Source organism: Aspergillus affinis, assembly GCF_023601865.1.
Source record: "Aspergillus affinis strain CMG 70 chromosome Unknown NODE_259_length_15344_cov_88_409118, whole genome shotgun sequence".
NCBI lineage: Eukaryota > Fungi > Ascomycota > Eurotiomycetes > Eurotiales > Aspergillaceae > Aspergillus > Aspergillus affinis.
Genome location: NW_026516040.1, coordinates 340 through 15,344, shown reverse-complemented (window position 1 = coordinate 15,344; position 15,005 = coordinate 340). Strand labels below are relative to the sequence as shown.

General features: G+C 47.9%; 5 protein-coding genes across 5 annotated transcripts; 4 read left to right on the top strand and 1 right to left on the bottom strand.

The window, feature by feature from the left end:
* Positions 1-140: 140 nt before the first annotated feature.
* On the top strand, positions 141-2,262 carry KD926_005199 (Zn(II)2Cys6 transcription factor; the record flags this gene model as incomplete). The annotated part of the gene is made up of 3 exons (XM_053095511.1): positions 141-339; positions 394-1,232; positions 1,288-2,262. 3 exons carry the CDS (start codon positions 141-143, stop codon positions 2,260-2,262), a joined length of 2,013 nt encoding a protein of 670 aa, XP_052949832.1.
* Positions 2,263-2,331: 69 nt separating this feature from the next.
* Positions 2,332-3,620, bottom strand: KD926_005198 (NAD(P)-binding protein; the record flags this gene model as incomplete). The annotated part of the gene is made up of 5 exons (XM_053095510.1): positions 2,332-2,592; positions 2,660-3,123; positions 3,198-3,275; positions 3,334-3,539; positions 3,601-3,620. The coding sequence occupies 5 exons, from the start codon at positions 3,618-3,620 to the stop codon at positions 2,332-2,334; spliced, it is 1,029 nt and encodes a 342-aa protein (XP_052949831.1).
* A 530-nt stretch (positions 3,621-4,150) lies between these two features.
* KD926_005197 (NAD(P)/FAD-dependent oxidoreductase) lies at positions 4,151-5,370 on the top strand (the record flags this gene model as incomplete). Its single annotated transcript, XM_053095509.1, has 2 exons — positions 4,151-4,738; positions 4,801-5,370. 2 exons carry the CDS (start codon positions 4,151-4,153, stop codon positions 5,368-5,370), a joined length of 1,158 nt encoding a protein of 385 aa, XP_052949830.1.
* Positions 5,371-6,745: 1,375 nt separating this feature from the next.
* On the top strand, positions 6,746-7,596 carry KD926_005196 (carbonic anhydrase; the record flags this gene model as incomplete). The annotated part of the gene is made up of 2 exons (XM_053095508.1): positions 6,746-7,184; positions 7,250-7,596. 2 exons carry the CDS (start codon positions 6,746-6,748, stop codon positions 7,594-7,596), a joined length of 786 nt encoding a protein of 261 aa, XP_052949829.1.
* Positions 7,597-13,529: 5,933 nt separating this feature from the next.
* On the top strand, positions 13,530-14,779 carry KD926_005195 (uncharacterized protein; the record flags this gene model as incomplete). Its single annotated transcript, XM_053095507.1, has 4 exons — positions 13,530-13,968; positions 14,020-14,213; positions 14,272-14,366; positions 14,443-14,779. 4 exons carry the CDS (start codon positions 13,530-13,532, stop codon positions 14,777-14,779), a joined length of 1,065 nt encoding a protein of 354 aa, XP_052949828.1.
* Between the last annotated feature and the right edge of the window lie 226 nt (positions 14,780-15,005).

Here is a 15,005-nt window from a genome sequence, read left to right as displayed (position 1 = left end):
AAAATCGTGAAAATATCGGTGTGCAATTGATTTTCGTGCATCAGGTGGGGGCGTGCATCAGGTGATCAACTACGGTAGGCCTGCTTCTGGTTGCTTAATTATCCGTTCAACTAGCGCCAGTATCTGAGGTATCATGCAAAATGTTGCGACGCAATCGCACCCTTACTGGGTGTGGAACCTGTCGCAGGCGCCATGTGAAATGCGACGAAACTCGCCCGATCTGCCAAAAATGCCAGCAACAAGATCTTGAGTGTCTTGGATACGAGCGCCAATTGTGCTGGGTCGACGATGATGCCAATAACGACACGGTCCGGATCTATCGCCGCCCATTGTTCTCCGGTAACCTACCTACATCGAATTCGGTATGACTGCGATTGCTAACTCGTGTACCAGTGGCGGACCAGCGGAGAATGACACAAATGACGATAGATAGTCTTGGCCAACAGTCCGCCAGTACTGCGTTGACAATACTGGAGAGCGGAAACGAGGGTTCGCTTCAAGGTCCATTCGGTGTATTGGACATGGCGCTGCGCGAGGCGTCTCTTGACACTGCAATTACTTCACAATCAGATTTTCCGCCCCACGAGTTCGAGATGGATGCGATCTGGCAATCATTGGATACGGAATCCGCTACCCCCGGGGATACTCACTTTTTGGCTGGGTTGTATGATCTGGTCGAGGAGTCTCAGAACACAAATGCCGTAAACACACTGATGCAGCTCGAACATTTACCTCATGACCTTCGCATACCTCTTGCAGAAGGCCTGGGAGGAAGCCCCGACGAAATCGTTTTTCAGCAATCTTTAACGACTCTGAGCCCTAGCCCTTCACCCGGACTTCAAGAAATCAAGCGTATGCCTCCACTAGCGCCTGATCTGCTCCGCTATTTCAAGGAGAACGTCCAATCTCTATCTTTCCCTTTGAGGAATTCCATGAAGTGCCCCTGGCAGGGAATCTATCTGCCTAGTGCAATGAGCACATTTGCGGAGCTCAGCATTAACCACACTGCTAGCCATACTAGGCTATCTTTATTCTATTCCCTTCTCGCTGCGAGCTGCCTCCACATGTATGCACGAAACGAATCTGCCGAGGACTTGAATGTATCGGGGAAGAGATTCAAAGATATAGCCGCCCAGCATTTAGGATTGGCTATGAATAAGGAGGTTTTGGGACCAGGAAGGGCCAAATATAAGGAAATACTAGTTGCCACTTTGTCAATGGTTATGCTCTCGGTATGTTTCACCCATCGCTTGGTGATCTGTTCAAGGCACTAATGCGACAGCACAGATCTTTCACGGAGAGAATTCAAATGCACAGGCTTTCCTCGTTGACGCAGAATATCTAATTCGCATACGTGGTCTCCCAAAATCACACCAGTCGGTTAAGGTCCGATCTTTGCATCACGTATACACCTATATACGGATTATGGCCGAAAGTACATGCGGATGTGCTCTTCTCAACATCTGTCCAGACCGGCCCAGCTCCAGCTTACTCTCGATTGAGTCTTCCCCAATCTCCCTAAGAAGCTTCCGTATGGTACACAACGGCCTGGATGGGGAGATTGACATCGCGTTGGAGAAAAGCAAGAAGATCGGCCAGAATGATATCCACCTGGAAATAATGGGCCAGTGGAACGAGACGCTGTTCGAAGATATTTATGGAATCCCGGAATCTTTATTGGCTCTCCTATCGCAGGTAATTCGTCTGGCTAACGAACAAGAACTACTCCACAGAGGTCCAACTGTGGATGTACGCGTTACGGAAGAATTAAAGCGGCGAGCGAGCGCTCTTGAACAGTACATCCTGTCATGGGAACCGCCATTTACCCCTCTCTCGGCGAGAGACGACGAGGGCAGCGAGAACCAGGCGACCTACTTCAAAGCCCAAGCGATGCACCAGGCTTTGATCTTGTTTTACTATCGTCGCATTCCCAATATCAGCGCATGGATCCTTCAAGATACTGTCCGAAAGTGTTTGGACTTCTTGGCGCGCAGCGATAACGCCCATTTGGGAAGCGCAACCAGTGATAAAACGATAATCTGGCCTGGGTTTGTGGCGGCCTGTGAAGCACTGGAACCTGACCTGCAGTACAAATCACTGGACTGGTTAATTACTGCCGGGAATCGGACGTCTCTGGGGCCCTTCTCTGCGGCCGCCGGAACTGCACAATGTGTCTGGAAGGCGCGAGCAGAGGCGAAGGATTATACACTGAGCTGGTTTGATGTTATGAAACATGAGAGATGCCCTATCATTGCGACATGATATTACGTTGGCTACAGAATGAACTGGGAAAACATTTAATATGACATCTTCTAAGAAGCGGATTGAGGATTAGATCTTCGACTCAGGGCGCGAAGCCTCTTCCAAAACCGCTCTAGGAATCTCTTCCTCCAAAGTAGGGCCCAGCGGCTTCCAACCTAGCTGCTCTCGTGCCCGGAAGGCCTGATAATCAGCGTTAGTTCCCCACAACACAGCGCCATGAGCAGTCAATTTGTCTGCAGCTTCCGCGTCGATCTCCTTGACCTCAGGACTCTTGATCAAGCCTTTCTCGGCAGCAAACGAAGACACTCGTTTGGAGATCTCTCCAAAAGGCTAATTATTAGACATCAGAAAATCACACATCAAGGAGTTAAAGGCAGAATATGGAAATGTAACGAACCATCTTTCCGTTCTCCGCAAAATAAATTCCATCCTCCTTCCACAGTCCTGCACCCGAGGAGCTGGAGGATGTCGCTTTCTGCACCAATGTCACGATCAAATTGGCCAGATCGGAAACGTGAATGTTACTCCAGCAGCTGAGACCTTTCCCGACCTGAATACCATGGCCATTTCGAAGAGTTGCTTTTGCAAGGTCAGGTAGCTGAATGCTGCGTTGGTTGACCGGGCCTCGGCCCAGGCCATAGATCAACGGACCATAAATTATGGCTGTTCGGACGTTCGGTTGGGAAGCAGAAAGCTTAAGGAGAAGATTGTCAACGGCACGTTTTGGGGAGGAAGTGATGATGCTTCGGATTTCATCGATGCCGTGGAGATCGTTGTACTCTTGGGCACGCGCTTGTCCGTAGACATTTGCCGCAATATCGGGGCCCGAGAGGAGGCTTGCTCCAGAGATTTGGATCCAGACTGATGATATTGACGTTTTTGTTAGACTCCCATTCAAGCCGGAGAGGTATATATGGGGGAACGGAATCAATCACCTGGGCTTTGGCGTTTGGTTTGCGTCAGTCCTTGCGTGATAGCAGTTGCGCTGTTCAGATGGTTGGAGCTTGCCAGGTCTTTGGTTTCCCCAACGTCAGTGAAAGTGGTTTCCCGATGTTAGCATCAGCAACTCACGGAGAACAACATCAGCCTCGGAGGCCTCATTTGTGATCGGGGTTGTGGAGTCAAGGTCTCCAATGACTGGAGTCACAGTGGGAAACTTCTTGCTGATCAGGGCCGCGCGGCTTTCGTTTCGAGCAAGAGCCATAATCTTTGATGAACGGAATGCTTCCGTGAGAGCGTAGAGGACATCGCCGCCGATGTATCCTGTTGCTCCGGTTCTAGGGCGAACCACTGTCAGCGTTCATACACTACTTTCAAGAGTGGATTGTATATACCTACATGAAGATGCGAGGTGACATTGTTGCGTGGTTGGTTCGGAGGCAGTTTTTAAAAGGAAAAGTTAAACTAAAAATGGCCGCAAAGGCTACGTTCGAAGGGGATACATCTAGTCTTTTAGAGATTTGATGGAATCAAAGTCCCATTTTGGGTTGTCGGGGACTCCTGCCTGTTTGTCTCCGGCCAATGGCGAGTGGCCGCCCGAATAGTCCAGGGGCCCACATGCGCTTACTCATCTCCAGCCAAACTGGCAGTTTATCGCGACGGGGAAATATTGCATTGAATGACATGATTTGAAGTAGTCGCCTTAATATGCGAGCTTATGAATCACATATTGATCAGGAAGCTTCTAACGACAACAGATTTGGCAGGATACTGGGGGAGTATGGGTGAATGTAATGCTTTTGGACGCGGATGTCGTGAACTATATAAACCGGAAGGAATAGCCAGACTCCTCAGGTTACCAGCTTGAAGAGCTAGAAGTTCAACTGAAACATTCATTTAGCTCCCCTTTTTTCTTTCATAAACGGTTTCCCATTCGTTCAAAATCAACATGTTGGCCGAAGAATTCCCCACCACTCCTCTCCGTCAGCATTATGATGTAGTGATTGTCGGCGGTGCCACCAGCGGCTCTTCCATCGCATGGCACCTGATCACGAACCCTGACTTCAAGAGATCAGTGCTCGTCGTCGAACGGAATCCATCGCTACAGCACTCCGCTACCAAAGCGAGTAACTATTGCATGCGACAACAATTTGCAACGGCCATCAACGTCCAGATTGCTCAGTACGCCGCCGAATTCGTCAAACGTTTCGGTAACGAGTTTCCGCCGGACGCGTGCGTGTCGGATGCCCCGATCCGCAACTTTGGATATCTCTATTTATCGGACTCGGAGAGCTTCACGGAGGTGTTGAAAAAGGACCAGGAATTGCAGGCGAGCTGTGGAGCTGGCACGCAGATCATACCAAGGGCCGAGATCAAGGAGAAGTACCCATTCTTCTTCACGGATGACATTCACACTGGAAGTCTTAACCTCGTCGACGAGGGTGCTTTCAATGCCCTCTGGATGATTGAATGGTTACGTCGAACAGCCCGTGAGAAGGGGGTGGAGTATATCAGCAATGAGGTCGTTGGTGTGAATGTACAGAAAGACCAAAGCAAAGTATTGAGTTGCAAAGCGGGCAACATATCACAGTGGGCAAGCTGGTTAACGCTGCAGGAACTCGCGCTGCCACTGTCTCGAGACTAGGGGAAATTGATCTCCCCATCGAGGCTAGACGACGGTACACCTACATCTTCGAAGTCGACGAGCCACTCCCGCAAGATTTGCCCCTAACCATCGATCCATCGGGCGTTCATCTCCGCTCGTATGGCGCCAAAGACTACCTAGTTGGCTGCCCACCCATTGGTCCCGACACTGCGGTGGATGTGAACGATTTCAGCTTCGCGGAAAATGCTCGGGAAGAGAAGATCTTGCCGGTGATCACTCGCCGGGTTCCTCAATTCGCCAGTGCACGGGTGACAAACTCCTGGATGGGTCACTATGAGTTCAACACGTTTGACCACAATGCTATTGTTGGCCCGCATAGCGAAGTTAGCAATTTGTTCTTCTGTGTCGGCTTCTCTGGCCATGGCAGTCAGCAGGCTCCGGCCTGCGGACGTGGCATGGCTGAGTTGATCGTGTACGGAGCATTCCAGACGCTTGACCTGAGTGTGCTTTCCTATAAGAGAATAGTGGAAAACCGTCCTCTGACGGAGTGCGCAGTCATATAAGCATATATAGCGGCAGGATGTGTAAGAAAGACATCCCGATGAATAGAATCATGGAAATAACGCGGTGGCTCATATATCAATCTTCGGTGGAAATATAATTCCTAGAATCATGACAGACGTGAACATGAGCGCTTAGACTTCCTGCACATCTTTTATCTCGAGCCTCGCGGTGCGATGATCTCTCCAGTCCTGCATTAAGCCGTTTCTTCAAAAATTCCTAACAAACATGATCAAATACCAGGTCTTAATACCAAGAGTATGTCGTGTCTTCAATAAGGGGATTCATAAGCCGCAAGCCCCGATCCCACTGCCTAAACTCTTTCTTAGTTTGGCGCTTTCTGGAGGGGTTGAGATAGGGGGAGACGAAACTCAGGGTACACAGGAAGTCAAATAATGGAGAGTCTATCAATTGGGCTCTTAGTATAAATCTTGAAAGACCCTTCACGATGCTAACAAGCCGGGAACCTCTGAATCATGATGGGACAAGTTTCTGAGCCCTGACGAATTCAAGTTACTCTGAGCTTGGCAGTAGTCTGTCGGCAAGCCGCCTTTTGTCGAAAAAAGGCCAAGACGGTCCCTTCATCAACCCGGCGGATGAAACATGACATTTTGAGTTTTTCACCTGAGGAGGAAGAGGGTGGCTTTGCATGTCCCGGACAAGATGAGTGTCAACCGTATGTGACCGCTAATCACATAGGAGACCTTCCTATTCCGGATATCGGTATTGGTAACTACCAATCCCCGAGGATTATGCAGATTTTCTGTTATTTCCATGGTTCAAAAGTTATGTCTCTTCTAACTGCCTTTTTAGGCTAGATTGCTTATTATTCTTCATGTATTTAAACTACAGTTTGCAACTAAATTGAAAGAATCAGACCTTCATCATTCGATATTCCTAAGTGTACATTACTAGCAATTACGCCTAGAGAGACGGCCAACAATGAGGCTATCCACAAAATGGGGGAGTCACTGGACACGCTAAGCCCGAACAGGTAAAGTGTTTTCCTCGTCGCCCCAAAAGGTCACTCTGCCAATGTTCTGACCCATATTCGCGTGGGACTTCGCCTCCTCAACTCCAGTGAATATATTATCGGCTCTCGGGGAAACTCTAGTAAGGCCACGTCGATAGGCTGGTCGGGAAAAAACCGTCGGAGAATGTTGCTACGAGACCTAGCGGACCAGAGTAAGGCCGTATGTTGGACCTGGGAATTTATGGAGTAGTCTACTCAATCGTACAACCGGAGTAAAGTTGATCGGCTACTCAGTACCACTAGAGGAGGTAGTATATAATCTTAGGTGCGACGGAATATGCGACAGAGCCTTTCTCTGAGAGACATACCGTGTATCCTACATCCTCATCTCGTTCATCGTCAGAATGAATTTCTTTACGGCTCTTCTGCTAGCCAGCACAGCTCATACTTATGTTATTGATCGTTCTCGAGTTACCACGCGCGACTCGCAAGTAGAAGTCAAGGAATACACATACAATGGAGACACCGGCCCCCTTCACTGGCATGATCTAGATCCATCGAAGAACGAAGCTTGTGCTTCCGGTCGTCATCAGTCCCCCATCGATATCATCACGGAGGAAATTGGCTATGCCGCTCCTGGTACCCTTCACATCGACATTCCCAACACCAATGCATCCACTTTCGAAAACATTGGTGCCGGTTTGGAGGTTCTAGCTCGAGGATCCTTGACTCTGAAGAACAAACAATATCCTCTGAAACAGTTTAATTTCCACACTCCTAGCGAGCATCGCATCAACGGGGAGTACTTTCCCATGGAAGTGCACTTCATCTTTCAGACTGCGAGTACGTGATCACTACCACCCCACCGCATCATCATTACTATTCCCATTATACTAACGAAGTCCAAGACGAAACCGCCGTCGTCGACTTCCTCTTCCAGCTTGTCGAGAACCAACCCTCCTTCGCCCCCTTCGACTCTATATTCAATCATTGCGATGAAATAGCCGAACCAGGAACTGCAACGAATACTGGACCGACCGACTTTCATCTGCTGAGTAGACATCTGGAAGGGAGTGCTATTTACAGTTACACTGGCTCATTGACTACGCCGCCTTGCACGGAGCAGGTGCAATGGTTTGTTAGCCAGCAGACTCTGCCACTCAGCATTCGTGATTACAATGAAGCAAAGAGGGTGTTGAAGCTTAATGCGAGGTATACACAGAATAAGCTCGGGGAGGAGAATTTGTTGGCGTGAGATTGATGGTGGAGATTGTGTTGGATTGCTTAGGTTTACAAGGGATGGTCCTAGGCAGTTGATGAGCTAATTTGATACTTGAGATGATTGATTGTAAATGAAGGATCTGTGTAGGATGATTGCGTTCAAAACAAATAGTTAAATAATATTGTTTTTACTTTCTTTTTCGATGGGATATTTCGCAGTATCTATCCAGAGGCTAAATGATGCATCACGGTACCACATTTGGAAATCGACAAAGAGTAGAATAAAAGGAAACAAGGAAATTGTCACAGGTAAGAGAAGTTGGGCATTCTGGAAGGAGTAAGATAGTACAGCAATGGCACCTTCAAAGCAAACAACATAAAAGTCAAAGAGAAAGCAGACGGTTTAAGACCAAGGGCTAAAACAAGACCTTTCTGGAGGCATTGATTCCCTTGATATCCCACCTCTGCGGTGCAGTCCGATCAATCTATTCCGACCAATCGCCCCGGAAGGTAGTTCTTAGGATTTGTGTTTACTCCTAGTATACTGGAAACCAACCCGCAGATTCCCAGTCAATCAGCCCAGTGATTTTTTTCTGATAGTCGACCATGATGTTGCGCGGGGCAATGTCGCCATGCGTGAAAACCGAAGTCTCCGCTTGCGGTAACATGTAGGGCAGCTCATTTGCATAGAGATGGCCATTGCGGGCATAGTAACGTTCGAATATGCGAGCTCGTACCTTAGATTCGCTTCGCAAAGGTCTTTCTGGTTTTTGCGGATCTTCGAATGCTGGGTCTTTCGAGGGAGAGCCATCGGCCAGGCATAGGAAGAGGCCTTCAAACTTTGGTGGCTTTGGGATTTCTCGAATCTTGGAAACAATATCACACGTTTGATGACAGATGGACTCTTTGGTGGTATCATCCAGTGTATTCCACTTCTCTTCCAGTGTCGATCCCTTAACGCGATCTATCGTAATGCCACCCTTCCTCAGGATCAAAACGCGCCGAAATGATCTCCAATGAAGGGATAGAGGGGTATTTGTTCACGAGACGCATTGCTTCAGCCTCAGGAGGTAGTATGCTACGTCCCCTTTTCTCCACGATAGAGAAGTCGCACTCAAGTACAAGTCGCCCTGATTGCTTGCCTAGAACCATGATGAGAATCCCATCACGCGGGAGGTCCAAGGGGTTAAGGGGTTGACGGGTGAGGGACAAGGAAAAATGGTCTTTTCCCTTTTGACGTATTGGTGTTTTACCTCCAGGTTCCGGGATAGTATGGTATGCCGCTCGAATAGTCCGCCATCCTGTCAAGTAATGTTGTTATATGGGTGTGATGTTTTAGATTGGTTTTGAGTAGTAGCAATTTTATGGCGAGGAAAATGTTTTCAGTGACGCTGCAATTATTACTGAAGGGTACGAGATAGGTCAAGGGAGTATACAGTGGTCATATTTTATCGAGGAAGAGATGTATAAAAAGGGAGCTTAGAGACCTCACCATAGTGACCATTAAGGTAGGCCTGTATCGTTACTTCCATTTCCCACATAATATGTTGGTTATATCGATTAATTACTTATATTCTAGCGATTAGAGGAATTTATGAAAGTGTTTATCTCTTAGTAGTCGCAAAATAGCTATAAATACACTACGTAAATGGGGTTCCGCACCTTCATGAATTTAGAGGTAAGAGAGCGCTCGAACCAATTCATCATGTTTGGTCAACCGAGGTATACACATACCTGTTCTTACATGATAAATAGTTGTTTCCCGGGGGTTTGCGAATATTAAACCGGCAAGCTCCTCTATTTAATTCCAAGGCTGAAATAAAGGCATTCTCCTAAACTGTAGGTTGTCTGGTGCCAGCTATGTTGTAGTAGAATTGCGACAGATTCTCCACTTGTTTGACACTTTCTTTATGTGGGTTAAACAATGAAATGTTGATGAAGAGGCCCTGGAACAAGAATATAAAAGGATTATATGAGCACCCTCCCAAGCGGTCCTCTTGACTCCCCAAGAGGATTGAGGTGATATACCAAGGAGAACCCCAACAAAGCTCATATCTACTCAGAACATATACATCTGAGCTCCCAAGAAAATGAGTTATTGTCCAGATTTAAGCACCCCTTATAGGACAGTTGGTCTTAGAGAGGTGTGCGAGGTCAACGGTCGTTCCTTTTCAAGACGCAAGGGAACGGAGAAATGGATTGAACATAATGATAAACCAGACAATTGCCCACCGCCCCCGACCAAGGACCTCTACCTCTCTCTTGTTCTTGAGAATCAAGGCTCAGGAGAGCCCTTACATTGGTCTCTTTTCGTTGCGGGTGAGAATCAGCCCGGGATGATGTATCAGGTCCTAGGCGACGCACAAAACATGAGATACGAACCAATGCGTTGTGTTAACATAACAAACACCAGATCCTTTCAGACCCTGTACAACTTGACTATTGTGGCGGAGCGGGAGGCAATAATAGTCAAGGAAATCGCAGAAAACGAGAGTCCTCCACGCGCACCCAACCGAGGAGCTGTTACGAAAACTGCCAGGGGTGGACTGTACGAGTTATTGGTAGACAGGTAGAAATGGGTATTGTGCATAAAGACAAACTTGATATGGCAATTTCTATGATGGAGCCACTTTGAGCCAGGGAAATGACACTGGGTACTTACAAATGCACATATTTGGGTCCTTGTTTTTGCTGTTTTTTGTGTGGGCTTTCGAAAATCAGACACCCCCAATTCCAATCACTTTGTACTAGTTGAATAGAAGTGATTTATACATATACCCTTTAAACATATAGTTTCCGCGCGAAACGATGTAGCTGCGCCCATTATAACTTTGGAGCTTGTGCGATCATTTGCTCGCCCGATTCGGTCAGGTCTCCTTTTGCCTACTAGGTGTGATTTCTTGTGCAACGGCTTTTGGGAGTCTGATAGTAATGCGCTTTACCGTATCTTCAAATCCTTGGTCGTCAATAGAGAAAAGGTTACTTAGAACTATCACAAAGAATAGTTACAGGAATCAATTTTAGAAAACATGTAGAGCTATCCTGAAAGGAGGGCTATTGAGTGTTTAATTTGCTGAATACCGAGCTAATGCGAAATTCTGGACAGGAGTGACCTGACAACTGACAAGCGTCTCCAACGAGCGGCCCGAAGCAAAGGGTTAGCTCTCGCGTTGTCTTTTCTTGTATGCCCTGTAGATTCGGATTTATGGGACTGGCATTGATGGGATATATAATGTTCGAAAAGCCTCTTCTGGTCCATATGTACCAATGTGTCTCTTTATCGAAGCTCTGGACATTATGGACTGTTCTGTCATCAAGGAGATGAAGCTCGGCAATTCGGGGTGTTTCAAAGCTGTTGCAATCATCAGTGGAGTTCTACCATCCGACTCTCGGAAGTTCGGGTCTGCATCATATTACTCAAGTAAATTCCCACTATGTCCATATAATTGCGCGCTGAGGCAAGATGTAGCGGTGATCTTTTGTGCTTGTCCTTGATTTGCCGGTTGTTCTTCTCCGTCTGTAGTGGGCCTCCAAAATAAACATAACGCCTGCATTCCCACCACCAATGGTGATGTCATGGTTTGCATTGTAATCGATTCTTTGCAAGGTTGCTAGCTGCGAGTCAAATTTGGCAATCCGGATAATGCTGGCCTTATCCCGGATCGTTTGTTCAACGAGAAGCCACGATATGAAACGGACACGATGGAGAGAAATTCTGATCAAGTAATGGCGTTAATTGATCTTAAGAGCGATAATATTTGTTATAAATCGGTCCTATCGATGCGAGAGCGACGCACTGTTTACGACAGTTTCGCCGCAGGGATAACGTATCCTAAACACCAGGCACAGCGACTCTATGCAAAGAGCTTGAAATCTCATATTGTACGGAGTTTCTCCTTTCTTTTCGCTCTCGTGGGAAAGCCGCGCCTTTTCTTGGCACTTTCTCTTGGCAGAGTTCTAAGTAGAAAGTAGAAATAGTTAATAGGTACATAGAAATAGGGTAACCGAACCATCCACTGAGCAATCCCGCAAGACCCTTCGAGCGGCCCACTTGCCGTAGGATCACTGAGAGGGAGCGGATGTGGAGAGGCACTCAGGGAATGGGAATGTTTACTCCGTAGGAACATCGTAGCTGCGGTGTACGGAGTACGTACAATCGGATCGAAGCTCAAGTTCAGGACGCCTGCTTGGCGATGATGCGTCCACGTGATTTTCCCTGCCTCACGACAACAATCCGAACACCTTCATCGACTCCATCATTGAAAATCTCAACAGTGGCCCTGCGACTCACATGGCGCCGGATTTCTATTTGCTCAAAAACTCATATGTGATGTCATCTCATGAAGGCTAAACAGCTGTACCTACTGCGGCATTACTTCGGTGGTCTCAAATTCCATTTCCCCCTTGCCGCCTTGGGGTCCAAAAATGCCATTCTTTTCGAAGCCTGAACAGATGCAGAGACCTAAATGGGGGCGAAGTGACTCTTTCGGAGACGGAACCCCTGATTTTCTCACCTCTCTTTTAAGCCTATGATGGGTCTCTCTACGACCCGTTGACTGGAGTCTAACTGGTGGATCGAGATGATCATTGCACGATTTGTACATGTCAACATCCTAGCGGTCTATCGCATTATTGATAAGTGGCCCTACTCCGTATTCCCTGGGACTTAACCTCGTGAGGCTGATGGGCAGTTGATCTGCCAAATCGTCGGCTGTTTAGCTGAAACCGCCCCCATCTTGCTTCCGAGAAACACCAAAATGAGAAGGCAGTGCCCCTTTCCCATGCGGACATGCAAATTAGGTTCTGCCTGGGGATCTTTACGCTTGAAAGGAATCAAAGGATAGACAGAAAGAGAGCTTATGGGTCTGCCTCTCATATGGGTGTCTAGCATGGAAATCAACCACATCTTTCTTCCATCTCGCTCGACTAGAATCGGCACGACCGCTTTTCTCACAATACGCCACGGCCACCCATTTTACGAGAATGCAGCTGCCGCACGCAATTATTTCCAGAATTTGCTAGTAGTACTCGCCCGGTACTCCAGCCTGGATAAATGGGCTCATGGTTAGCATACTTAGGGGAAGGATGGGTGGAGTTGTGTTGTTCCTGCCAAGACGCGCCCGCGGACTGTCTTGGCCGCGCATTGGTCCTGAACTGTTCCATCCTTCAGAGTCAGCCCTGCCCCCAAAGCGTTCGAATACACTATCTACGCGCCTGATCCTACTCTCGAAAGTCTCTTGGCATTCAATTGGTCTTGCTCCTACCGATGAGTGAATTAACAGAATTGTTCTCAGAGGCTGTGAGACCATATAGAGTACCCTCTCATCACCATTTGAAGGATGGCTATATTGAGTGGATACTGGCTTCTAGTGAGGGTGCGCAGACCCGCCGAGGCGGATTTCCTCAATTACAAGTTTACATCCCCAACTATACCCGGAGCCCGAAGGAACCCAGATACAATCCGGCCAATGAAGCTGCTAGACTGGACATTGTGCGGTTCCACTCAATAGTATCTTGGGTGACATCTGATGAAACAGCTGCTTCTCAGCCTTGTTTTCACTCCGCCCCCTTGGCCTATTGTCTCTCACGTCAGTACCACTTTTTAAATCCGCTAAGGGCTATAGTCGTTAGGCCGTCTTAATTTAAGCGCCTGGATAGCACGCAAAGGGGGGCCCAACAGAAGAGCCCCCTCGTCTGGTGCGATGATAGGTGATTTTGATTTACTTTAATTTCTTGGCTGGACGAACATCCGAAATAAACTAACGGCCAAGCCGATACGAGAAGAGCTTGTCAAACGTTTATAAACTGCTGGTTATTCCTACAGAATGGCCGAAGAGGAAAAGAAAATCCGCAATCACCACATTCACTTTCAATTTACTCGGGCCTCAAACGGTTTCCGTCCATTCTTTAATAGAACCTTGTTGTCTATAGTCCCTCTTTGATATTTTATTTTCTTCTTCATTCACGATGTGGACTACCCTTCGCAACGCGGCCCTCTTCACGGCCGTCGCCATTCAGCCCTTGGTCGGTGCTATTCCCGTGGAAAACAGCGTCGCTCGTCGTGCCCAGGGCAAGACAGTCGAGGTGACCATGAAGGGTCACTTCCGGTACAGCCTCCTCCAGGAGGTTGAGAACCCCAATAACACCGAGTCGGCGCTCAAGCGAACCATCGATACCTCCTATGAGATTAAACGCTCAAACTTCTTGGAGGAGACCAGCTCGGTGACCAAGACGGAGTCTGAATCCGTCAGCTCTGGAATTGAGCTTGGCGCATCGTACGGTGTCGCCGAAGCTAAGGTCAGCGCGGGCATGGAGACCTCGTCTCAGTTGGAGACTGCCTTGTCCAGCGTCAGCCAGATTTCGACCGAAGAGACGATCAGCGAGAAGCGCTCGATCGAACAGGAGTGTCAGTATCCGAGTTCATTATCGCTTGAAAAGTGTTGTAGATGTTCTTTAGCTAATGATCCTTCTTTTGCTCGGACAGTCAATGTCGGCAAGGGTGACACCTTCAAAATCTACGAACGCATCTTCGATGGTCCCGGCATCACCATTCACACGGATGCGATCTCTGGTGGACCCGACGATAAGGAAGATACTGAGGTTGAATTTACCGTGACTCTCCAGCAGCACAAGTTCCTTGCCGATATCAAGGTAAATTTTTGTGAGATGAATTACAAGCCAAGAACTCCGTTCGCTAATAGTAAAACAGGTCGAGACCGGAGACAGTGAGTTCTCCGAGCCTAGCGACGCTATCAAAATGGTCGGCAACGGCAAGCCCGACGTGAACAAAGGCCAGGATGGAGAGTAGGACTCCCCTCAGATCCATTCCTCTCCCCCTTTGTTAATGTGAACCCGCTAATCTGTTCTTTCATTTTTGCAGCTATGTCTGGCTGGTTCCCGTCTGGACTACCCAGGTTTCCGACGCCGCCACTAACGTGCAGGTCGTCATCCAGGACAGCGAAGAGGACGGCCATGACGACCTGGCATCTGGAGCCGGTGGCAAGTACCGCTACCTGTTTCCTCAGGCGCAGGAGAACAACTCCGACAAGATCATCGACGTTCAGCTGTACCGCTCCAAGGATTCGTTGTCTTCTGATGCTCTTGGCGACATGGGTTTCCAGGGCATGTCTTCTGACATCAACGAGGACCGTGGCGGTGACTACCTTTACCTTCTGTGGAAGACTATCGATGTTGACGCTACCACTGTTCGCTCTTAAAGGGTTTGGCCTACCGGGGATGTGCTCGTCTTGGGTTGTGGTTCCGGGCAGGACCAATCCTTTATGGATTCTTAACATGATGTGTTTTTTGCTTTTCTTTTCTTCTTGAAGATGGATAATCAGTTTTTCAATCCGTGCTTTTGATTATAATATTGTCTTCTATCTACTTACCTCATATTCTTTTTCAATCTATATAGACTCTACTACTATGACTTGTTAAGTTTTG